Below are 23,732 nucleotides of genomic sequence, written 5' to 3'. Positions count from 1 at the left end.
CACTGCTTGGTAAAGTAACGGCTTTCAAATAAATGCAGTGGAGTAAAAAGTACTATATTTTTGTCTGAATTGTTGTGGATTATAAGTGGCATGAAATGGAAAAAAAAGTATAATTTCCTGAAATTTGTACTGAAGTACAGTACTTATTAATTATTCCATTACTTGTGTTACTCATCTCGACATTGTAAATAGCATCTTGAAGGCTAAATGGGGTGGGCAACTTTGGTAACACTAAAGACGTGAGAGTTTAAATCACAGCTAAACTTCGCTGCTCTGTCACTGTGGAAAAACGTGTTCAGAGGCGGTTCATGTGCTGCGTTTTAATAAACGTAGGGTGCTTCCTGTTTGCCTAGACGATCTTTGGCAGTCTTATTACGTAACCGTCGGTGGGGGGCGTGGCTCTGCGCTTGTGCAACATGCTGCCGCTACGTCACCGCAGTGACCGAAAGTGTTGTAATTTCAGCGGCTGGAGTTTTCAACCGGAAAGCGGACGAGTCTACGAAGGGACCGAGGGACGCGAGACCGAGCACCGTTACAATTAAAAAAAAAAGAAAAAGAAAAGATCATCCAGGTGGGTAAAGACAGGCACTGTATGAGAGAGTATAGCATGCGGTCCATTCTCCTCTACAGCTGGTTGGAGATTAGCTACTATACTGTTTTCTCTTTCCTTTTTTTCTGCCATCAATTTTTTTTCCATGGCTTGATGAGCTGATATTGATTCAAACTGATCTTTTTTTTTAAAAAAAAAAAAAAACGAAAAACCTTTTCATTTCCGATGTGAATTTCTTCCTTCATCTTGCAACTTTAAGATGTTGCCGTATCAGTCTCGACTAAAAGCCAGCAGAGAATAAGTGAGTTTAAAAGCAGCTGGATACAGTTGTTTTCGGCTCTATTAAAAATTCTGTCTGTTAATGCCAGTTTTCAAATTAAATCGTGGTTTAATTGATAACATTGTCGATGCTGTGATAATAATTATTGGAATGAGTGAAACACTGTATAGTAAATGAAAGTTGTGTAAAGTTAAGTTCGGCTTCCATCTAGATCTGAGAGCTGCTGTTTTTTTTTCTGTGATCTTATTAGTTAATTCTGGGTCAAGGTCAGTTATTATTCATTCATTGGTAACTTTGACAGTACAGAGGAGAGACCAGAATACATGGCACTAAATTTTGACTTTTTATGATCTTTTTATGATTTCATGACCTGCACCAGAGACCAGGCCCCTGTTTTGTAATATATGGGATGGTGTGGGCTGAGTCTGTTGCAGTCAATGCGTCTTTTTCATCAGTGGCAGCCAGATGGCTCCTTTTCCCCTCCGTCTCAGGCAAGACCATGCAGCCGTAGTAGGAGGACTGGTCCTTGAGAGGCCTTCCCTTTTCCGCTTGTCAACGACAGCTGACCATAGAGCAGAGCGAATGAAAGCAGTCTCTCGGGCTCCGAACATAACATTCTCTCTCACTGGTCATAGATTAGTGTGGAATCAGTCATGTTTCGCAAGGCATTTTTGATCTGTTACACCAAGGTGGACTGGGATGTGTTCAGGTATAAATTTACTGGGTGGCACTAGGTGACATCTGAGAGAAAGGCAGATAAAGGCGACATTTTTATGGGATCAATTTTGGTAGAAGATATTCTTAAATGCTACAAGAACAGCTAAATCTCTTCACATTGAAGTGGTACCTTTTTAATTGGATTATTTATTCAGTTAAGTTTCTTTATCACACTGCCCATGATATCTGTCTTTATTTGTTGTTTAATAATGTTTGTCAAAAGGAGCCGGGAGCAGCTTGTATTCCCATATCTGAACTTTATGGAATATCTGTAGTTGAAGCCTTGAAAATTCACGGGAAAACTATCTTGACACATTTTTAATGCCCTCCCCCTTCCCATTTAGGTCAAGAGTATCTCCTATGGACGCAGTGATCCGTCGGTGCCCTTTCCTTACCGTTGTTCCCAGTGTTTACCTGCAGCTGGCTGGGAAGTCGTCACTGGTGAGCTATGCCCAAAAGTGCCCTGTGATGATGAACCTGGCCTCCAGACCTCTGGCCAGAGCTCTGTCCTCTTCAACTTCTGTGTCCAAAGGCGCATCAACAACCGATGGTCAGTTGTGAGGCGAACATGATAATGCACCCTATTACATATGATTAACTGTTAGCCCAATACAATTAATGGTTCTTTAAATGCACATGATCCTTTTTTTTAAATTTTATAGACTGGTTATAATTTAGAAATTTAATCCTGTGTTCTGTAGGTAAAAAGCATGAGGTCAAGTCGCCTCCAGGACGCACCTTGCCACCTGCTGCCCAGGCTGGAGGCTCTAAATGCCCTTTCCTGGCTGCAGAGATGATGCAGAAAAACAACAGGGTAGTAAGAGAGGCAAGCATGGAGCTACAGGAGGACGTCCGGGAGATGCATTCTTTCTGCACAGGTAAGCAATTGCACAGCCACACCCATAATTGGATAACTGTACAGTAAGTCAGTTATGTAAATTGTGAAAGGTCACTGTTTTAAGCATACACACTCTAATGATATTTAAAGTGCACAGCAAAGGAATGTCATGGATAGAGTTAGAGATTATTAACAGTGTGCCCCTTATTTTGATCAGGGAAAACCGGTGTGGATTTATCGGTTTCGGATCTTATCGAGGCAGACAAAGCCAACACAGGGACACCGCAAAGCCTTTTGATACCAGTATCTTCCACAGTGTCTCACCTGTTAAAGGAACATCTGCCTGAAGGTAAGGAAGCCTTGGATTTATCCCAACGAGCAATAATTCACAAAAGGTATATGAGATTTTTTGAGGCTTATAAAACCCTCCGCTCATTTCCCTCCATCAGTTGGCACCTTCCAGTACGACAAGTTTTTTGAAAAGAAGATTGAAAGCAAGAAGACAGATCATTCGTACAGGGTTTTTAAGACAGTGAACAGGCGGGCCTCCTCGTTCCCAATGGCCGATGACTACTCAGAGTCTTTTCATGCAAAGAGGGACGTGTCTGTGTGGTGCAGCAACGACTACCTTGGCATGAGCCGTCACCCCAGAGTCACCCAGGCCACCATGTAAGTAGGCTCAGAAGTCATCGATCGCTAATAACCCCAGTTAGTGTCGTCAAATACGAAACGAAGCTGGTTTCAACAAAGTAAACTCTTTACCTTTTTCTTCCTTCAAGCGAGACTGTACGAAAGCATGGTACTGGTGCAGGAGGCACACGAAACATTTCAGGGACGAGCAAATTCCACGTGGAACTTGAACAGGAGCTAGCTGACCTGCACAGCAAGGATGCTGCACTGCTGTTCACCTCTTGCTTTGTAGCCAATGACTCCACACTGTTTACTCTGGCAAAAATGCTACCAGGTACATTAGATAGAGGTTGGAAATATTTTAACGCGATGGAATTGAATCTGTCTTAGATTGAAATTTATAGCCGGCATTTTAAGGGTTAACATGTTCTGTCTTTTGTTTACCCCTCTAGGCTGTGAAATCTACTCTGACGCTGGCAACCATGCCTCAATGATTCAGGGTATAAGAAACAGTGGGGTCAAGAAGTTTATTTTCCGTCACAATGACGTCAGCCACTTACAAGAACTGCTTGAGAAGTCTGATCCATCAACTCCAAAGATTGTTGCATTTGAGACAGTGCATTCAATGGACGGTAAGTACACAGCCCTGCCACTGAAGTATCAGCTTATTTAATAGGGTATAGGGTTCTTATTATTTATTTATTCCTAACATATATGTTTTAATACATTGTAGAAGGAAAATGAGGACATCAAGGATTTTATAGCATTCAGTGTTATTGTCTGTTATCTAATTTACTAAAAAGTGTGTAAATGATTGTGTATACACAAAAATTTTAATTAAAAAGGAAGATTTTCCTAAGCTAACAATAAAAATGCATTACAAAGCAAGCATCACAACCCTACATGTAATTATATATAAAGATTTAAAAAAAGATTTGTATTTTAATTTTGATCAGAAGTCATAAAAATGAAGATAATCTAATGAACGCTGTGCTCTCTACAGGGGCTGTATGTCCACTAGAAGAAATGTGTAACGTTGCCCACGAGTTTGGTGCTCTTACCTTTGTGGATGAAGTGCATGCTGTGGGGTTGTATGGGCCCAGAGGAGGAGGGATCGGGGACAGAGACAGAGTCATGCACAAGATGGACATCATCTCTGGTACCCTTGGTAAGTAAAAGTCTCACTCATGATGGGAAACATTTCATAACATTCTTGTCTGTTGCATATGTGCCTCTCTGACTTGTTATAGGCTTGGTTTCCAGGCAAGGCATTCGGCTGCGTGGGCGGTTACATCGCCAGCACCAGCGCTCTGGTGGACACAGTACGCTCCTACGCTGCAGGCTTCATCTTCACCACTTCCCTGCCCCCCATGCTGCTCGCAGGGGCAAAGGAATCCATCAAGATCCTGAAAAGTGAAGAGGGCCAGATGCTCAGGAGGAAACATCAGAGGAGCGTCAAGCTGCTCCGACAGATGCTGATGGACTCGGGCCTTCCGGTTGTCCACTGCCCAAGCCACATTATTCCTGTCCGAGTAAGAAAATAAAAAATTTATCTGTCTGTCAAAATTCCCCGCTGTCCAGGTCGTGGTATTTTATTAGGTACACTTAGCTAAGACTAATACAGTCAAATACAACAGTTCTTCAATAAATCCTCGTGAATGTGTACCTAATAAACTGAGTGTATCTTTGGATCTACAGTAAGCCCGGTTGCCTTTGACTTAGCAGGTCTAGATATAACATGCTCTCCATTACTGATGCTGGTGGAGGGACTGACCACTAACTGGACAGTTTTTCTGTAACCTCCAGGCGACCCCTGCTACCGTGGCTGTCCATTTGGTGCTTGGTGTATTGACCGAAAGATGTCATGTTTACGGACACTTTGAAGCGGGAATCTGACACATGGTCTATCTGTTTGGAAGGTTGCAGATGCAGAGAAGAACACTGAGATCTGTGATATCATGATGTCTCGTTACAACATCTACGTCCAGGCAATCAACTACCCCACTGTGGCTAAAGGAGAGGAGCTCCTGCGCATCGCCCCCACACCGCACCACACTCCGCAGATGATGGAGTACTTTGTTGGTATGTGCACCATAAATGTGCTTATCCCACGTACCCTGCCTTATAAAGTACTTTTTCGCTGGGTGAAGCAATCCTTGGTATATAAAATGCACGGGCAATGTAAAATCTTCATTTGAAGGAATAGGGGACTAAATGTAGTTATAATTAAAATCAACTTCATCATTATTAACAAAGATGATGAAATGCATGAGTTACAGTCTCTTCAGGTTTTTGACCCTGCTTAAGAAAAAATTCTTGGCGGGCTAAAATTGTAACACAGACGTCTGGTAAGTGCAAGGAGAGGTTTTTTTTTCCAAACCCCAGTATACTGTTTATCACTATTATCATATACTGATAAATTTTGACTTGCTTTTAGGCATTTCCAACATCCATAATTTATGGCAATGATGGTTGTATCCTCACCTGTGTGTGTTGGGCTTCATCTCCACAGAACGGCTGGTGAAGACGTGGACAGAGGTGGGTTTAGAGCTGAGGCCGCACTCCTCAGCGGAGTGCAACTTCTGCCAGCAGCCTCTTCACTTCGAGCTGATGAGCGAGAGGGAGAAGTCCTATTTCACAGGCCTCAGTCACATGATATCAGCTGTGGCCTGATATCAAGTCATACACTAAATCTGAGTTCCATTTAAGCTGTTTAATTTATTTATATTAAATATATCACTGCATGTAAAATGTTCTATGTCACCAATAAATGTGTGGTAAAGCGTTCATTTACTCGTCTGTTCTCCTTTTTAAACGTTGACTAGGATTTATAAATGAAATCGTTTCACTCACGTGAAAACGTGGTTTTCACTGAAGCATTAAACCAACACTTCTTGATACACAGAGCAAAAATTAAACATAATTTCCGTCATAAAGGTTATTAATACAGCCATATGTGACACATTCATGTGTCACGTGTGTCATTATTAATGAGTCAACCAACTGGCCAGTCGGCAGTTAGCTAAAAATAATTTCAAAAGGCTAAGCATTTATGACATTTGACCAAGGCTTTTCATACATGACTAGGTTTCAGAGCATCTAAAGGTTAAATTAATGTTTTCTAACTCCCATTGGCTGTTAAACTGTTGTATTTGTAGCAACCATCAGCAGAGAAAAATCATGTATTGTTAAGTTGTGTTTTTATTGTTTTTTTGTGAGTCCTTGCTAAAAAAAAAAAAAAAATTCTCTCTGTAAAAAAAAAAAAAAAAAAAAATTCTCTCACGGAATAGTAAAGCTCTGACCTGAAATGATCTGTACCGAAAGCTATCATAACTGCAGATTTACTTGCATATATCACCTTAAAGAACGTACAGGGGTGAAAGTTTCCTACTTATTTGCTGCATATGTACATATTCTGTGTCGCACAATATGAGGTCTAATCTGAATAACCTATCTGAACATTTAATGCTAGAATAATCTTCAAGTATGAAGTGGCTGAGATAACAGATGGTAGGAAACTTCCCCCACGCTCTCATACCCAGTTATACAGTAATTGCACATTATCGCAGATTACTAATATGGTGCAACGATGACTTTGTGGACTCATACAGTTTTTATCTTGTACATTTATGATGACACCCAGGATATTCGATGCGCATACTTGTATATGCGAACTATTTCATTGCATGCAGTGCTCCTGGTAAAAAAGATTATCTGCCATAACATGTTGTGGAATGTGACACTGCATCTCTGCTTCTCTCTGTAGATATGTCCCGCAAAAGTCAGTTGCAAGGTGAAGGAGCAGCTTGTTGCTTAGGTCGACGGTGCTGTAGGATTCATGTCATGTAATCTTAAAAATTTCGCAAAAAAATAAATAGTGAACTGCAATAAGTAGATTTACCGTTTCAAAAATGTACCATGTTGTTAACTATACACCAATCAGCCACAACATTAAAACCACAACATTAAAACCACTAACCGGTTTTAATGTTTTGGTTGGTTGGTGTATTGTACTGTTTTGATTTCCGTATCGAAAAGCCTTCTGATTTCAGCAAAAAGACAGAGATGTATCAAGTAGTGCTGTCCATGTATAATCAGCTTAAAGGCAGATTTGTTGTCATCTGGTTTTCATTCATGAGATGCATTTGATGGCATTCTTGGTTTCACCACATGGAGGCTTCCACGGTCCCCTATTTGCAGCTGCGAGGCCGTGGCGTCACACACCTCCTCCCTTTGCAGATGAGTCATAGCCGGTGCAGCAGCTCTCGTGATGAACCACTAGATGGTATCAGCAGCGAACAGGATATTGTGTTTCCCAGCGAGATAACACGAGAGATCACTTTGGTTGTAATAAAATGTAGCAAATACACTTCTATCTGCCTCACAGCGTGTGTCAGTGTAGCACACATGCAAAATCAGATGTTATGGAGCATTTTTACGTCAACTGAACTGTCAGATTTATCTGCCATTAATGTGGCAACCTGGTTATGTACCTTTTTCATACAAGATATTGAGAACGCTTTCATTGACTTTATACATCTTCTACCCTGTGGCCTGTGATCACCATGTTTAGATAAAATTAGCTCAATAAAAATCCCTTTCCTCCCACATGCAGAGAAACATCAATGGAGAGGAAGCTTGCCTCCCATCTGTCTCCTCTTTGAATACTTCCCACCGTACATCTGCACATGACAGGAGTGTGTTTGTGTGCCCGCCGGGTACGCGTGAAACCCTCAAAGCAGCACATGACATGCAAAACCTGGGACTCTGTAAACCAAAGACCTTTCTGTCTTTCTTCTGAGAGAATTACCAAGAGCTCACGTTTGGAGCACATTATGTAACGTGTATAGTGTCGGTGGAAGTGGAGCAGTCAGGTGACCACCACTATCATGCAAGTACAGCCAGCTCAGAGTATCATTCTTTGATGTTCTGTATTTTAATGTAATACTCTTGTGGCATTTTCTGTTGATTTAGGTGATTTTGACTTTAAATTTAAATTTTGAGACATACTCATTATACAGAAGGTCTTACACGTAAGCTCCTTGTTGTTCTTAGATTTGATTGACAAACAAGGTAATCCTTTCCCCTAAACCAAGTCTTGCACCATATACAGTAAATTCAGTGAGTCTACAAAAAGCTAGACAGGTGTTGTTGGGACGAAAGACTCCTTTGTCTGTTGTTTGACCCCATAAAAATGTCACACATTATTTTCCTCATCCATCACTGTCTTTTGTAGATGCAGGCTGCTCAGACCCTCATGCAGAATGTCTGAGGGCAGGTCCAACAGCACTACACTTCCTGGAGGAGAGTTCAACTGAAACTGCAATCATGTGGGCATGAGGGGCAACAGGGCGTGTGTGTGTGTGTGTGTGTGTGTGTGTGTGTGTGTGTGTGTGTGTGTGTGTGTGTGTGTGTGTGTTGGTTTTCAAACCCTTGACATCATGTTGTGGTTGGCTGTTTGATGCAGGTACTGAAATGGTGTTGTGCTATAGTGCTATAGATGATATGGTGCTATGGCGTTGTATGTCTGATCTGACTGTGGTTGAGAGCATTCGTATGTGTATGTTAGTGTGTGAGCAGGTTTAGCTATATTCCTCATTCTGTGTTAATCCTGATGCTCTGCACATCTGTGGCTCCCCAACTCACGTGTGCCAACAGATGAGTTGCATGGCTGGATTCCCACTGCACGCATCTCTCTCTCTCTGTCTCTCTCTCTCTCTCTCTTTCTCACTGCCTCTCCCTCTCTTATTCCTCCCCATTCACCATTGTCTTGAATTATTATACACATCAGTAGTGAACCATGGGAATGTTGTGGCTGCATTCTAAGAAAAGACACCAATGCACAGCACCATGCTTGGTAATTTTCCTATTGCAGGCACCATGTTATATAGCTTGGGAAGGAAAAAGGGACTTCCGTGGCACACTTCACCTCAGAAATAAAATGAAAATTGAGGAAGAGAGCAGTTTCAGGGGAGTGTCCAGTCTGATAATGAATATTATCATGATGAAAGATAAAACACACACTTCCGTGATAAAATCTCCCGGTGGTATTCTGCAAAAAAACTGCATCAGCAACTCAGAGTGCAGATTGAAGAAAGGACAGTAGAGTTTCCTCCTCCAGGAAGAAAACTAATGGCTTCAGCCCATTTGTCAGTGTTTGTGTTCTAAATGGAGGGTGTGATTTTATTGTAAATATTGCATTGCATTGGTAATCTTGAGTTAATAGTTGTTGTAATACAACTAGTATTGTTGTACGAAGGTATATACTATATAGGTATATAGTTATGTATGGTAGCCGGTGCCAGCTAGGATTTCTGTTTCAAAAGGGTATCACTAGCACTTAAAAAAAATCCACTTAGGTCAAAGGAATTTTATTGTGAAAAAAATGCATTACTATGTGCAATAATGCAATCTCACCTCATCTGTCACAAGAATTTCCCCCCCCCCCCCGAAAAGTAAGTATCATGCAAGTGACAACAATGCAAATAGTATGCAAGATGACTGTTACTGTTACTAACTCAAGACACACCTTGTACCCGCATAGGAATAATGAAGCGACACATCAGGAAATACATGGCCTCCAACAGACCTAAATTGTAGGAATCACATTTAATTATTGTTAGTGATAACAGTCCCTTAAGAGTCAGTGTAAACCTGCCATTATATCAGAAACACTTGGTAAGAAGAGTGGTGTCAGTGTGACCGACAAAATTGTCATTGACAAAATTATCCCATGGAGACCTACTCATTTACCAAAGTTTTTGATATTTCTGCTATGACTTTAAATCAGAAGGAATAAACTCCACCCTCTTGAGTTGCTCTACTGTCAACTAAAAGAAAAAAAAAAAAAAAAAAAAAGAAAAAAAAAAAAAACCCTCCCATGCATCGGAATGGCCAAACGAGAATATGCATTCAGGACTCTGGTACGATGTGGCATAGTTGAAGTTGATGAAGAGATTATTGGCTCTCAAACATTCACATTTAAACTCGTTATCTCGTCCACTAAAGTGTAAATGGGTCTCCATTAGCCCTGGGGCAGGTCAGACTCGCTGACTGATGGAACCAGAGAAGAGGGGGAAAAAGGGGAAATCTCTTCGCTCAAGCAGAAGCGCCAGGCACTGGCGGGACAACGTCGAACGCGGCTCTCTTTCGGGTGCAATGTAGTTCGTCGTCGTGTGGCGGACCATGTAGTGAGTGTTTGCGCCTGCACGTAGTATGATATTGAGTCCGATATGTCTAATGTGACGCCGAGCAAAAGCGTGGAATGGCTGCAACTCGAGCTAGAGTCCGGAGGCACCTCTCTGCTCCTGCTGGACTGCCGCTCGCATGAGCTCTATGAGTCCTCCCACATAGAGACCGCCATAAACCTGGCCATACCTGGGCTGATGCTCCGGAGGTTCAAAAAGGGCAACATACCGATCCGGACTATCATCCCCAACCACGAGGATAAGGAGAAGTTCATAAGACGGTGCAAGACGGACACGGTCGTTCTCTACGACGAGTGCACCTTGGGCTGGCAGGACGGCGGAGCCCCGACGTCGGTTTTGGGTCTGCTTCTTCAAAAACTGTGGGAAGACGGCTGCAAAGCGTATTACTTGGAAGGTAAAGAGTTTCGCTGTCGAATGAACCCAAGGGAATACGATTTAGCTATGCTTCAAAGTAAGACACAGATAACGCTGGTCAACCGTGGTGTGTCTGCGATGGAGCTTCTAACGTAAGAGACGGTCTAACAGACGCCGCTTCAAACGTTACAATTCCAACGTTAAAATGTTCGTAGTTTGCGGGTATTCAGCCGGTTTGGGCGCAGTGTTAGTAAAGCCTAGCATCTTTACCAACCGAATGAAAAGCTAACAATTTCTTTTTGGAGGAGACGTTGCCAAGTGGAGCAGAAGTTTTAACGGGAAGGGGTTTTTAAACTTCCAAAATGCCGAGGCTTTTCCATTTGAACCGCGAGACTGTTCGCGTTCGTCCCGAAGATTGACGTGTTCTAACGTTACAGACGTCGTCGTTACTTCAGCGCCAACGTTCGCCCCGTGTTGCGGGTTTTGCGGTTTGTTCAGAAAGTTTGTGTGTTGTCAATACTCAATTAAAATTCCAAAATGGCTGCGCCATGTTTTGCTCTAGCAGGAACAGGCGTGCATTTCATGAATGATCTTTTTTTGGGGGGAACTCGGGCTACTTCTTTACAACTCTGTCTCAATCCTCGACAGTCGTTTTTCATTAAAATCATGAAAAAACATTTAAAAAATGATACGAGGTGACCTTTTTATTTAAAAATAATTTAAACGTCTAAACGTGACTTTCTTATGTTGTGTTCTGGCTCTTGTCCAGGTGGATTTGTCAAGTTCCACACAGAGTACCCAGAGCACTGTGAGACCCTCCTTGATAGCTCCTGTCCCAGTTCCTCTCCTCCGCTCTCTGTTCTGGGTTTTGGAAATCTCCGGATCAGCTCAGATTGTTCCGATGGAGAGTCCGATCGAGAACCGAGCAGTGCCACGGAGCCCGAGGAGAGCCCCATCCCCAGCAATCAGCCTGCCTTCCCTGTCCAGATCCTTCCCTACCTTTACCTGGGCTGCGCCAAAGACTCCACTAACCTAGACGTGCTGGGCCAGTACAACATCAAGTACATTCTGAACGTCACACCCAATCTCCCCAACATGTTTGAGCATGATGGCCACTTCAGGTACAAACAGATTCCCATTTCGGACCACTGGAGTCAGAACCTGTCCCAGTTCTTCCCAGAGGCCATATCATTTATAGGTGAGTAGGTCAATAACTGGCTAACAGTCACACTCACACTTTTCAGATAAGAAATTTGGTCGTAGTGCGTTTATGTGTTTAGTTTCTTGTTTAGTTGCTTTCTCAAGGAGTGTCTTGTACAGTAGCCCTATGTGGGCTGGGAACCTTTTGACATTTGAGACTTAAACCAAAGTATTCATTAAGTCACTGTGTCCTAATTACGTTTAATAATAATAATGTAATAATCAATACTTTTGCATAATTTCTTGACAATAATCATTCGCTGAACTGGAGTGTGAATGTGTTTGTGACAGTTTTCATAATATTTTCTTAGCAAATTGTGCATGATGTGAAAAAACCTTTCCTCCCTTACCAGTTGTGTAGGCTTTTATCAGCTGTTGTACAACCGTATCATGGAATTGCTCTTTGAACAGAGCAATAACATATTAATCTTGATTGACTGATTTGTTTTTGTTTTTTAATGGCACCAAAACATTATGTTAATATTTCACTTTTGATTCGCTGTCTCTCAGCACGACTGCACCTGAAACCACATCTTTTGACGTGCTTGTTTGGTGGTAGCAAGGTTGTGTATCATGAATACGTTTCCAAAGAGGTATAGCGGTAGAATGAGGAAGGAAATGCTGTTTCCACTCTTCTTGGGCTGTGTTCAACTGCAGAATCACAAATAAGGTGTAGTGTTGTTAAGTTGACAGTTGTTCGCTGATTTCTGTAACTAACAGGATGTTAGGTACAGTGTTTTCTAGATCAAAATGTAATAACAAGAAGCGAGCCTCTCAGTCAACAGCAGAAACTTGTGCTGCCATCGTTGTGTCAAAGACAGGGTTACTTCTGTCAACTAAGGGCCAGAATCACATTGGTAACCTCAAATATCCCTTAAACATTCTAGTACAGGAAAATATTAATCAATGAAAATATTATTTAGAACAATCTGAAAACTGCAAGGGTATGTTAACTTTCTGCTGACGGTAGTTCTCCTCTCCTCTCCAGATGAGGCTCGATCGAAGCAGTGCGGCATCCTGGTCCACTGCTTGGCCGGCATCAGTCGCTCAGTGACAGTCACTGTTGCCTACCTGATGCAGAGACTCAACCTTTCTCTCAACGACGCTTATGACTTTGTCAAGAGGAAGAAGTCCAACATTTCCCCAAACTTCAACTTCATGGGTCAGCTCCTGGACTTTGAGAGGACGCTGGGGCTGCACAGTCCCTGTGATAACCGTTCTACCAGCGAGGAACAGCTCTTCTTCACCACACCAACCAATCACAACGTCTTCCAGCTGGACACGCTGGAGTCGACATGAAGATCAATTGGACAGCTTTTTCGTTGTTTCCTGTGGTGTCTCTGATGTTTTCTGAGCCTGTCAGATGCCTAACTAGTTGAAACAGGCAGGAAGTCAGTTGCACTATTTCTGCACCAAAAGGAACTACATTGATTTGTGGCAGGAATAACGCTCACATGCAGAGAAAATGCTCGGTTTGATCAAGTCTCAATGCCTTAATATCTAACACAAGGATGAATTTTGCTATCCAACATACATGGCATTAATAAATGGTCATGTACAGCCATAATAGCAGGAGATTTCATAAACTTTCTATTAAATCTAGGACTGTTGTGTGACTGTTACTTGTTATTCACCAGCTGTAAAGTGGATGTTAATGTATTTCTTTGTATTATTCATGATTATTGCCTTGATGGTCTAGAGGAGTCTTTTGCCAATCAGAATGTTTTCTGTGGACCAATCTGAGATGTTTTGATGGTACTCTAGTGGAGGAAAATAAGCTACTACAATGATCCGGCCTTGAATTTTCGTCCAGTTTTCCTTCTGATGACCGTTTGTAGTTCTCTTGCAGCAGAATGGAGTGACCATTGAAAGCAGTTTTTCCCTGTGCTTTTAGTCAGAATACCTTAACTAATATCTGGAAAACACCAGGATGTTAAATAAGTGGCCACTTGTTGTGAAATATCAAAGTCAAGCATACAGTATTACTCTTCAGAAACCCTCCTGTTCATTCCATTGCTTAAAACTGCATTATTTGCATGTGATTATGTTCTACCAAGGGCCTACCATACCTTAGCATGAAATTGAACTAGATGTCTAGGTATAGCGTATAGGAGTGGTTTTTGCCACGTTTGAAAGGAACAAATGTGTAAGTAATCAGTGTATAAAGGAATGGATGTCCACCTTATTTTTTATTCTGACAGTCTTCAGCCTGCAGCTACTCCTTCTGTGGCACAGTAATGTTAAGGGAAACACGATGCGTAATTAGCTGTTCTCTATTGCCAGTCTCGTCTCAGAACAAATGAGTGAGTTTAATGTATGAGAGGGAATGAAAGGAAATTAGTTTGACTAATGTGTTCTTACCTCACAGAGAGACATTTTCAGGGATTTTTATACAAGGCATCTGTAGCTTGTCATGGCCTCTTAAAGTGCATCCAAGGGCTGTTGTGTTTTGTATGTTTGTAAAGATGTACATAAAATGTGGTTGTTATAGGGACATTTTCTCAAAATCATGAAGAATGCAAAAGTGATCCTATTTTGACCCTTATGTATATTATATGTAAAACTAAATGTCCAAGACATTCTGTACAAGTTTATACAACAAATATATTGTATATTTTTACTTGAATATCTTTTGTTTGTAATGCTTCACTGAAAGTTGACAGCCCACTTGCATAAAACAAAACAAAAGTGGATGTGGTTAAGTCAGGACCAAAGAGTGCTCTGAGAAGTCAGAGAGTTGTGGGTAGTTTCTCCATGCTGTCCAGTCCCAAGGCCTTAGGTGTGGTCAGATGTCTGTTTTCTGTCCACTCTGATGCTTGGCTTCCTGTCTCCCACAGGCTTTTTGACACAGCGACGAGTGACAGGGCCAGATCTGTCAATACCACAGTGCGGCCACACCCACTATCAGTCATTCAGACAGTGCTTAAAGGAAGAGGAAGATGACACAGCATGTACTCTAGCACAGATACATTTCTGACAGCTGTGCACTGCAACTTGGGGAGTGATAAAATTTAATAACAGTATAGCGCAATAACCATTTGAAGTGTATTAGTTAATCATCTTTTTTGTTGTTTATTATGACTTCAACATTTATCAGCAAAAGTGCAATATCCTGCAAAGCTATAAATGTATTGTGTTGTTCTAAAAAGAGGAAATGAAATATTGACAAATCCTTGCTCATGATTTACAGAGCGAAATTCACATAATTCATCTACTGGACTTTTACAATTCTCGCGAGAAGCCTTAAGATGTAAGTATCTACACTAAAACTAATATTAATTTAAAGCTAATGTCTAAGTCTCCAGAAACCAAACAGTGAATCTTAAAAAGCAATGAAGAGTATGTTATACAATTCCATGCAAAACTAGTTCCAGGTGGCCACAAGGTGAATCAGAATAGGTAGGTATGTTTGTTATAGCTTGTGGCAGAAATCAGTTATGCTTGCTTTGCTTTCTCAACCAGTGATGAGACTACCAATTAGACTACACATTTCCAAATTTGTTTAAGTTGCTGGAAGAAATATGTGTTCTCTCTCTATGTGCTTTCTGAGCCTCGTGTTTCATTCCATCTCCCTGGATGCTCGATTGGTTCGGTATTGTTTCTACTTTGTCTGTGAGATTTATTTATATGTTCTCCGCCAGATGACAGAATGATGATGCAGTGAATTCCCTTCCCTGAAGAAATTATCTCATGAACTGAAGCCAAGCTTTCCAAGTCAGGAAGAAAATAGGTGGGGAAAATGTTCTGTAGTGGATCTGTGCTGCTGTTCATGGTCCAATATCTGTCACCCGGTGGGATTTACTGACTCCAATACTGCACTAAAACCGTTTTACTTCCACCTTCTGGGCTGAGACGACTGAGAATACTGTGGCGGGCAAGAGCTAAAATCTTCAACTTTCACAGCAGCACATGAAGAGACATGCCCAGAAACACCTCGCAGTTGTGGTAATAAAAGCTGTTGAGTGATGGGCTATCCAGCATGACTGAACCTGGCTAGCCACATACCTACAGGGTAAACCTATGATTAGGTCTGAAAAGACACCCACGATCAGGCAGAGGTAATGGGTGGCAACGGGAGTACAGTGCCTGGGGATGAGGGAAGTGAAGACCATTAACCAGATAGGTCTTATCTGTAACTGGCACTGTACATCTACAGGATATAAAGAGTACTGTACAAGAGTAATAATTAATGAATATACATTTACGCAGCTTCAAATGTCAATTTTTATTGTTGTTGCATAGCAGAGTCTTCAAACACTCATCTTCAGATATATAACGTGACTGTTCATGTGTGGGATTCCCTTGCAGCTGCGCCTCAGTACTTTTTGGCACCAGCTATTCTATGCTGAGTGTCTCACCTGAGAGTTAAGCACAGTCTTTTGGATTCTCTAATTATAAATCATTTTGTGTGCTGCTGCCAACTTGAAAGGCAAAGTGTGGGGTCTTGACAGCTCCCATTTTCCCGTTACTAAGTTACTCCAGAAATTCAGTCGGAAACTCTTGCCTGCTCATGTAAATAGAAATTACAGTTTATTGTGAACTGTGACGGAGAACTTTTAAAGTAAAACCTTTGATGAGAAAAAAATTGAACTTCCATATATAGAAAGAAGGATACGTACATGTGTGTGTGTGATCCAGAAGGGTTTTTTTTTTTTTTGCTGAAACAGTATGCTTTGTGTGATAGATAAATGGAGTATTTCTGTCCTGTTATGATCACTCATGAAGGGAAGCAGAGGTTTAATGCTGTGCTTACTCAGCAGTAGTTGCTGGGGAAGCAGATGTGCATGGGACTGACAGGATTTTAGCTTGGGGTGGGGGCATGTGTCTGTTTGCATGTATGCCTATTGTGTGTCTGTGTGTGTGTGTGTGTGTGTGTGTGTGTGTGTGTGTGTGTGTGTGTGTGTGTGTGTGTGTTGTAAAGACCGAGCAGACGCCAGTCAGAGCTGGTTCACACCTGCTGTGGTTATAAGAACATACTTAGCATACTGCATGACTGACAATTATTTCACAGCTGCTTCTGCTTCTGCTTCTGATGCACTATAACTGGAAGAGTTCATTTATTCAGCGCACCCTTGCTGAATATAGGGACTCAATCATTATTAGACGAGGACAAATTCACCACATTGTCTCAGTAGAATGAATTGGTGTTTTGTATTTCCATAATATAATAGTTCTAGTGGATCTGACATTTCTGAAAGGGTCACTGTTATCCTATTACAGATAAATGTTTGACCACCCTGCTGTCAAGTCAATCTCATCTAAATAACTGCCATCTTTAGCGCGGGGATTTTTACTCTCAGTGGACTCACTCTGCTTGTGCACAGCAGATGTTCAGTGCCGAGGAGAATAATCCTAATCTCGGCGTTTGGCCGAATGCTGTCGGTGACATCATGCCACTGAGGAGGGGGTGACATCATGGATGCTGTGCCACGCTCTGAGCCATGCCGTCTCTATTGTCGAGAAAGGCCACTCCTTTTCATATTTTCAGCATTCAGACGGAGCTGGACGACAGGAACACATTCTGTGCCTGTTTCCAGCAATGATGATGAACAGGAAAATTTTAAATTCTTCTAAGCCAGTATCTGTTAATGGTCGCATTGAAAAAGGGGAAAACCCTTTGGACATGGCTTCATGGAGCTATGTTCAACTGTATTGGGATGGTATGTATTATCATGCCAGTGATTTCATCTACTCTTGTTGGGGATTGCCATTTGAGTCTCAGAATCCTTGAATCACACTGAAAGCATTTGCAATTCTTCCTACTTCCCCATATTTCTGATGGAATGAGCTTAGATCAAAAGTTAGACCACCTTACATAGACCTAGAGAAGAAGGACACATTTACAACCTGAACAAGGTGGTTTGTGCGGTTTGTCACCATATTGTAAAATTTAACAACATAGCCACAACTGCTTATAACAAAATACTTCAAAACATATGCTTTAGTAATCTTATTTGCTACACGGTCAGCAGTGAAGAGTCAGATGTTACTACATCCATTAATACATGCCAGACTTTCGGGAATCTCACAGGAAGTATCTTATCTCTCCAGGAACCTACTACTGATATAGTATCTTTTCAAAACAGCCCTCACGACCTTTCTAACTAACTCTTGCGAAACATAAATCTTTTCTGAGACATGTATGTTCTCTGAGGAGGAAGAAACGTGTGAGTTTTGGCAAAGAGTATACTGGGTCATGTGTATAGCAGAGCCACATGGAATACTAGTGGCAGAGCGAGGCAGCCATCTGTTAATACCAGAAGTCTCTCATTTTCTGGCCAATTTCACCATCCGATGATGTACAGTAGCCCGCGCTCACCAAGCAGCAGAACAAAGTGATATTTGTTTGCAGCTTAATCTGTGGCGAAGTGAATGAAAGGGAACATTACTCGTGTCCTGCTAGACCCAACAGAAAGTAAAGGTCATCTGTCTATCATGTGTTCTTGCTTGGGAACCCTAGAGGAGGCCATGCTGGGAACTGTCTTGCTGTCTGGTATGCCATTCACACAAGGCCATGTGTTGCTTACATTACAGAACTGCTGAGTGAGCCAAAGAGCATGCCTGAGCCTCGGGATGTGCTTCTACAACATCAGTGACCAAAATAATGATGTCATAGCACAGAGGAAAGGAATCTCCAAGTGTCTAAGACCTAAACAACTCAATTAACACTCAATAGGCCTGTAAGAAAAATGTCTAAAACTAAAGATTTATCTTATTTCTTCAGCTAAAAGTACGGACTTATACTGTAGTGGAACATAACTAAATACATTCACTAAAGTACTGTACTTAATGCAGCTATAATCAATATTTTCATAATAACAAATGATCAAATGACTGTATGTAATGTGAAAATGGTCACTCGGACTGATGAACCCACAGAGAATTGTGACCAAAAAATAAATTATTGCAGGTTTAACTGCAATTTTGAGGAGAGTTTACCCTTCCATTTTGTGCTACCTCTATTTCACTACATTTCAAAGGCAAATACATTTTTGACAGTACTTTTACTATTATTTATTTATTACATTTTGAATGCAGAAATAACTTTTTTTGTAATGGAGCATCTTTAGCACGAGGGTACATAGTAGTGTTACTAATGTTTTTAAGTAAATGATCTGAATTGCCTATTTCTTCCACCATTTTATTCACAGTAGTATACAAAGTGGTAAAAATAGATAAACCCTCCAGTGGTACATTAAAACAAAACAATTGCTGTTATTCATTTGAATCAATGAATAGTTATTGTGGAATTTGTGAATTCTGTCGCTTGTAGTCTTGCTGTTCTATGGGCCATTATGGCCGGGCAGTGCAGAAACAGTACTTCAGTGTTCTCAGCACCAGAAGTGGGATGGAGCATCATGATACAATATTCTGTCTGTTCAAATTTGCTCATTGTGTATTTATGGCAACAAAAACAACCTACCAACCTCTCCAAAATCATCTAAATTTCTGTATTTATTCAGAATATGATCATTCCTAATGAATCCATTGTTCTCTTTTGTTTTGGGTGAGGTAGAAGCATAAAATCATCCCTTTAAGAAGTAGAGTATTTATAGAACAAAACATCAAACATAAAAAAACATTATCACAAAAAGAGTAAAAGCTGACAATTTTTCTAGAGATTTTGGGAGCATATATTCATGCCATTGTGAATGGTGAATGAGTAATTTCTAGAGATTTGGCTGTAATATTTGGCACTGGACAACTTCCAAGATCATGTGATGTAGAGAAGCAAGAAAAACAGGAATCCTCTAAACCCAAAAGCCTGCAGGCTTCAAACAAGATCTGCATGTGTGGGCGGCAAAAAGATGGTATGAGCAGTTAATGCCTTCCAAACCCTGAACGGGGTATTCCTCGCTCTTCCAGGGATTTCATGCATCTATAAATCACACTGAGCTAGGAAAAGGTCATGAAAACATCACACTGTTGACGTAGCTTAGTAACACAGTTTTGGGACAATTTCATCGTGGATCATGACTCCTGTGAATCTAAAGGTTATAATGTGTGTGTGTGTGTGTGTGTGTGTGTGTGTGTGTGTGTGTGTGTGTGTGCGTGCGTGCGTGCGTGTGTTTGTGTACTTGCATACCTATTCAACAGTGGACCTCCCAGTCGTTACACACTCACCAACAGTGGACTGGTGAGCCAACAGGGGACGTTATCATGCAATAATTCTGTCTTAAACTCTATTTATTAGCAGTGGAATTTCAGACAAACAGCACAGGGCCAATGCAGGCACAGTCATAGTAAAATTATTCTTTGTGTATATATACAAAATATACCTGTTAATACACACACTTTTCCTCCATGTTCCAGCAAAATGTTAGCCTCTCCTGGTTTTCCATCACATGATTTGCCATCACATAACCCCTAATTCTACTATTGTTATTCCAGTGCCTTTCCACTTGGCCACAATGACCTGCCAAAGGTGGTCCGAACTTTTCCTTTGGACAGCACTCAAAGGAAAGAGTCAAGGCTGTAAGAAAAGAGTGAAACAGCCCATAACTAAATAGCTCAGCTCGTTAGAGGACTGCTTGGAAGTTCTGAGGTTCAGTTTTGAAGAGACTCAGTAAATTTTGAGGTCCAGCGCCCAAAATGAAGACTCAAAAGCTCTGAGCAACACAGCTCATATGAGTCTGACCAAATGACTCAGGGTGTTTGAGGACTGTTTTGAAATTTTGAGGTTGTGGATCCATGTATTTTCCTTAATTTTGATGTCCAACTTCCAAAAGATGGACACAAAAGGTCTAACAAACACTGCTCAAATGGTCCTGACCAACCGGCTCAAGGAGTCAAAGGTCTATTGAGATGTTTTGAGGTCAAGGGCTCAATCATTGTGATGCTCACTAAATTTTGAAGTCCAGTGTCCAATGTAAAGAGTCAAATGCTCCAAGAAATGAAGGAAAAGTGTGTCTGGTTAAATAACTCAAGAGTATTAGAGGACCACCAACTTTTTTTTTTTTTAATTTTGAAGCCCAACGCCTAAAGTAAACACTCAATGGCTCCAAAAAATATTTGTCCAGTATCTTTTTACAACTAGCTCACGGTGTTAGAGAAGTGCTTGGAAGTTTTGAGGTTGTGGGTTCGATCCTTCTTACGCTCAATTTTGAAGTCCAACACTCAAAGACTCAAAAACTTTAAGAAATACATCTCAGATGTGTCTGACCAAATGGCTCAGGGTGCTATAACATTGTTCTAAAGTTTTTAGGTTGTAGATTCAATCCTTGGTGAATTTTGAAGTTCGACACCCATATGAAAGACTTAAGGACTCTAAGAACTGGAGCTCAAGTCTCTCTGATAAAATAATTCAGGGTGTTAGAGGACTGCTTAGAAGACCTGAGGATGGGGGTTTGATCCTTATGAAGCTCAGTGAATTTTGAAGTCAAACACCCAAAAGTAAAAACTGAAAAGCGTTCAGAAGGAGGCTCCCAGTGCAAATAGCATGGTATGTTTGTTTGAGGCTGTAAGGCACCACTGGTGCGGCGTCTGCTTCAAATCCTGCCTGTTTGCAGTACCTGGATGAGCAGTGGGTTATGGGATGGAAAAACCACAAGCAGCTGAGGTGAAACGTGAATTTACGACAAAGATTTTAAAAATGTTTGTAGATTTTCGCAACTATAATAAAATACTAGTACTACTACCGTCACTACTATAGTAGCCTACTACATTAATACCTACAACATTTGTCAAAGCAAGATGTTTAAATGTCAAAAACAACATAGTTAAATGATCCATTTTTGAAAGACAGTAGGAAAGTCTTTGTATGTATTGATGTCCCAGTCTGTGTTCACCACAGACATTTCCACTGCAGGCTGTGGACATCCCCTCACTTATAGTTAGACATCAGCCAGGGCTGCAAGTACCCTCTCGACAATTTATAAAATGAAATTACAAAAGCAGTTTTGCATTCATATTATGAAATAAGGCATTAAATTAAAAAATGATATATTTTATTCATTTTATCAATATGACTAAAAATAGTTGTCCACATTTGGTCGTTGAAGTCCGACAGTACACTGGTGGTAAGGTAGGAATGTATTGTCTCTGTGTGTGTGTGTGTGTGTGTGTGTGTGCGCACTATATACAGCACTATTTCCGCCTGATTCACTTATAGCCAATGAAATACCCCGTTTTACCCTGCAAACACCCACACACACACACACATAAACACACACAGATACATTCACACACATACACACACTCATGCACATGAACGCACAGACACTGGTAGAATAAAACTGAATGAAGTCAGTTACATAATACTGATGGCTTACTATTACCTATGCAAATCCCAACTATCTCAATCACTTTCAAAGGTCAGTGTTACAGGGATATGACTGTTCCGCACGACTTCTTCTTATGTTGGCTTATGTTGTACGTGAACTCCACATCACCAAAGGTGGTTCATAACCGCAATGTGTGTTAATAACAGCAGGCATGAGTCATCAGGCCTATGTTACGTAACTGCGTCACTTCTCCACCCAACGTGCTGCTAGTATGCCACACCCCAGATTCATTCACACACTGCTCTGCTGCTGCCCAGCCTCCCATTGATGGCAGGGAGAGCACTACTCCTCCTGTTCCACGCCGCACATGGTAGTTCAGAGTGTATGAAGAATTTGTCTAATCTGTTCGATAAAAAAACCCACACATCATATTTTAACGTGACATCTTTTCATTTCAGATTATCACTCGGTCTTGATGCAGTATTTTTGGTCAGTACAGCTGGACTGGAGATAGCTGTAGATAGTGCAGCTGATGTAGAGTGATATATATGTTGGACAGTTGAGATTGGTCTGGCAGAGCAGCTGTGCTTCACTGCTGATTGGGGTTTAAAATCCCATAAGTAACACAGACCATGGAGGCTGAATGGAGCTAACAGGACCCTCGGGGAAATGGGGAGAGACGGAGGGAGGTGGGGAGGCCTTTGGACGTTGTCATCAGTCAGGCCACTGACGTCACCTGCTCAAATAAAATACAGTCAATCCCATTTCCCATAAGGAAACTATAGGAAAGATCAGTTTCATGATTTAAAAATGATGGGTGATTTCTGAAAAATGTTATATATTCATTTTAGAAGCAGATGTAAATTAACTCTCATCCCATCATCTAGTCTGTAAATCAGAATGGGATTTGATTTTTTTTCTATGGTCATTGTCAAACAATGATTTAACCACTTGGAACATAAACATACTGTAAATCATCAACCCCTTTACATCCTGATTGGATCTATGTGTTTTAATAGACTGGCAAGTCAGGTGTCATCCGTCTTTGGAGAGAGTGTAGCTGTGCCATGAAATCTCCTCATCCTCTGGTTCCTGTAACTGACCAAAACAGAAAGATAAGATTGTGTTTTCCTACTGACATCAAGTGGCGACAGTGCTAAATTGCATAACTCCTCTGCTACTAAAACTGCAGCCTGTTCAGCCAGGAATGATATTTTACACAACTAACTGAAAAAATTGGGGTGTTATGGATATGTTTTTGTACTGTTTTGCTAAGGAATTCCTCTGAATGTGTCACTAGAATCTAAAATCACTAACAGAAGAAAAAAAAAGCATGTGTTTATTCTAAAATTAAATTAAGAAGAAATAAATATTTCCACTCTCATCATCCAAAAATGTCATTGTACTAACGTGTATGTCACAATTAAACCTGTATTAACAATAGAACTGTTTTTTCCCTTGTAGTTGAACTGCATTCTTTATATGGTCAAAGGCATCTGATTGTCAACTGGTGTCGGTCAATCCAGATCCCCTAACATGGGCACTAACACGATTAGACATAAATAGCTCCTGTCCCAATAGACTTTGTAACTAGATACTTATATGGCAACTATGTGAATAGTTTACATGCCGCAGACAAGAACCACCATAGAAAACAAATCACACAGAAAAATCAAAATTTAGGTTTGCCGGCTCAGTTTAACACAAATGTATTACTGCTTTTATATATAAC

The 23,732-nt window shown here is 41.0% G+C and overlaps 2 protein-coding genes across 4 annotated transcripts; both read left to right on the top strand.

Annotated features, from left to right (window-relative positions):
- Nucleotides 1-414: 414 nt before the first annotated feature.
- On the top strand, nt 415-5,786 carry LOC120804534 (5-aminolevulinate synthase, nonspecific, mitochondrial-like). 3 transcript variants are annotated; one of them, XM_040154034.1, is made up of 11 exons: nt 415-571; nt 1,892-2,097; nt 2,249-2,425; nt 2,603-2,734; nt 2,835-3,054; nt 3,165-3,349; nt 3,468-3,647; nt 4,019-4,183; nt 4,279-4,547; nt 4,935-5,097; nt 5,528-5,786. In XM_040154034.1, the coding sequence occupies exons 2-11, from the start codon at nt 1,908-1,910 to the stop codon at nt 5,686-5,688; spliced, it is 1,842 nt and encodes a 613-aa protein (XP_040009968.1). In that variant the 5' UTR covers nt 415-571; nt 1,892-1,907; the 3' UTR covers nt 5,689-5,786. The 3 variants fall into 3 exon arrangements, with proteins under 3 accessions (XP_040009968.1, XP_040009970.1, XP_040009969.1); XM_040154035.1 differs by lacking the exon at nt 415-571 and adding an exon at nt 758-851; XM_040154036.1 differs by lacking the exons at nt 4,935-5,097; nt 5,528-5,786 and adding an exon at nt 4,822-4,934.
- Nucleotides 5,787-9,900: 4,114 nt separating this feature from the next.
- LOC120804321 (dual specificity protein phosphatase 7-like) lies at nt 9,901-14,403 on the top strand. The gene is made up of 3 exons (XM_040153709.1): nt 9,901-10,617; nt 11,347-11,775; nt 12,766-14,403. Exons 1-3 carry the CDS (start codon nt 10,248-10,250, stop codon nt 13,074-13,076), a joined length of 1,110 nt encoding a protein of 369 aa, XP_040009643.1. The 5' UTR covers nt 9,901-10,247; the 3' UTR covers nt 13,077-14,403.
- Nucleotides 14,404-23,732: the final 9,329 nt, after the last annotated feature.

The sequence above is a fragment of the Xiphias gladius genome, chromosome 18 (genome assembly GCF_016859285.1).
Source record: "Xiphias gladius isolate SHS-SW01 ecotype Sanya breed wild chromosome 18, ASM1685928v1, whole genome shotgun sequence".
Classification (NCBI taxonomy): Eukaryota; Metazoa; Chordata; class Actinopteri; order Istiophoriformes; family Xiphiidae; genus Xiphias; species Xiphias gladius.
This window is presented reverse-complemented; position numbering and strand designations above follow the sequence as displayed.

Coding starts and splice junctions, on each gene's coding strand:
- LOC120804534 (XM_040154034.1), top strand. CDS start 1,908: ATGGACGCAGTGATCCGTCGGTGCCCTTTCCTTACCGTTGTTCCCAGT. Junction 2,735..2,834: donor AAAGGAACATCTGCCTGAAG/GTAAGGAAGCCT, acceptor TCCCTCCATCAG/TTGGCACCTTCCAGTACGAC. Junction 3,350..3,467: donor TCTGGCAAAAATGCTACCAG/GTACATTAGATA, acceptor TTACCCCTCTAG/GCTGTGAAATCTACTCTGAC.
- LOC120804321 (XM_040153709.1), top strand. CDS start 10,248: ATGTCTAATGTGACGCCGAGCAAAAGCGTGGAATGGCTGCAACTCGAG. Junction 10,618..11,346: donor CAAAGCGTATTACTTGGAAG/GTAAAGAGTTTC, acceptor GCTCTTGTCCAG/GTGGATTTGTCAAGTTCCAC. Junction 11,776..12,765: donor AGAGGCCATATCATTTATAG/GTGAGTAGGTCA, acceptor TCTCCTCTCCAG/ATGAGGCTCGATCGAAGCAG.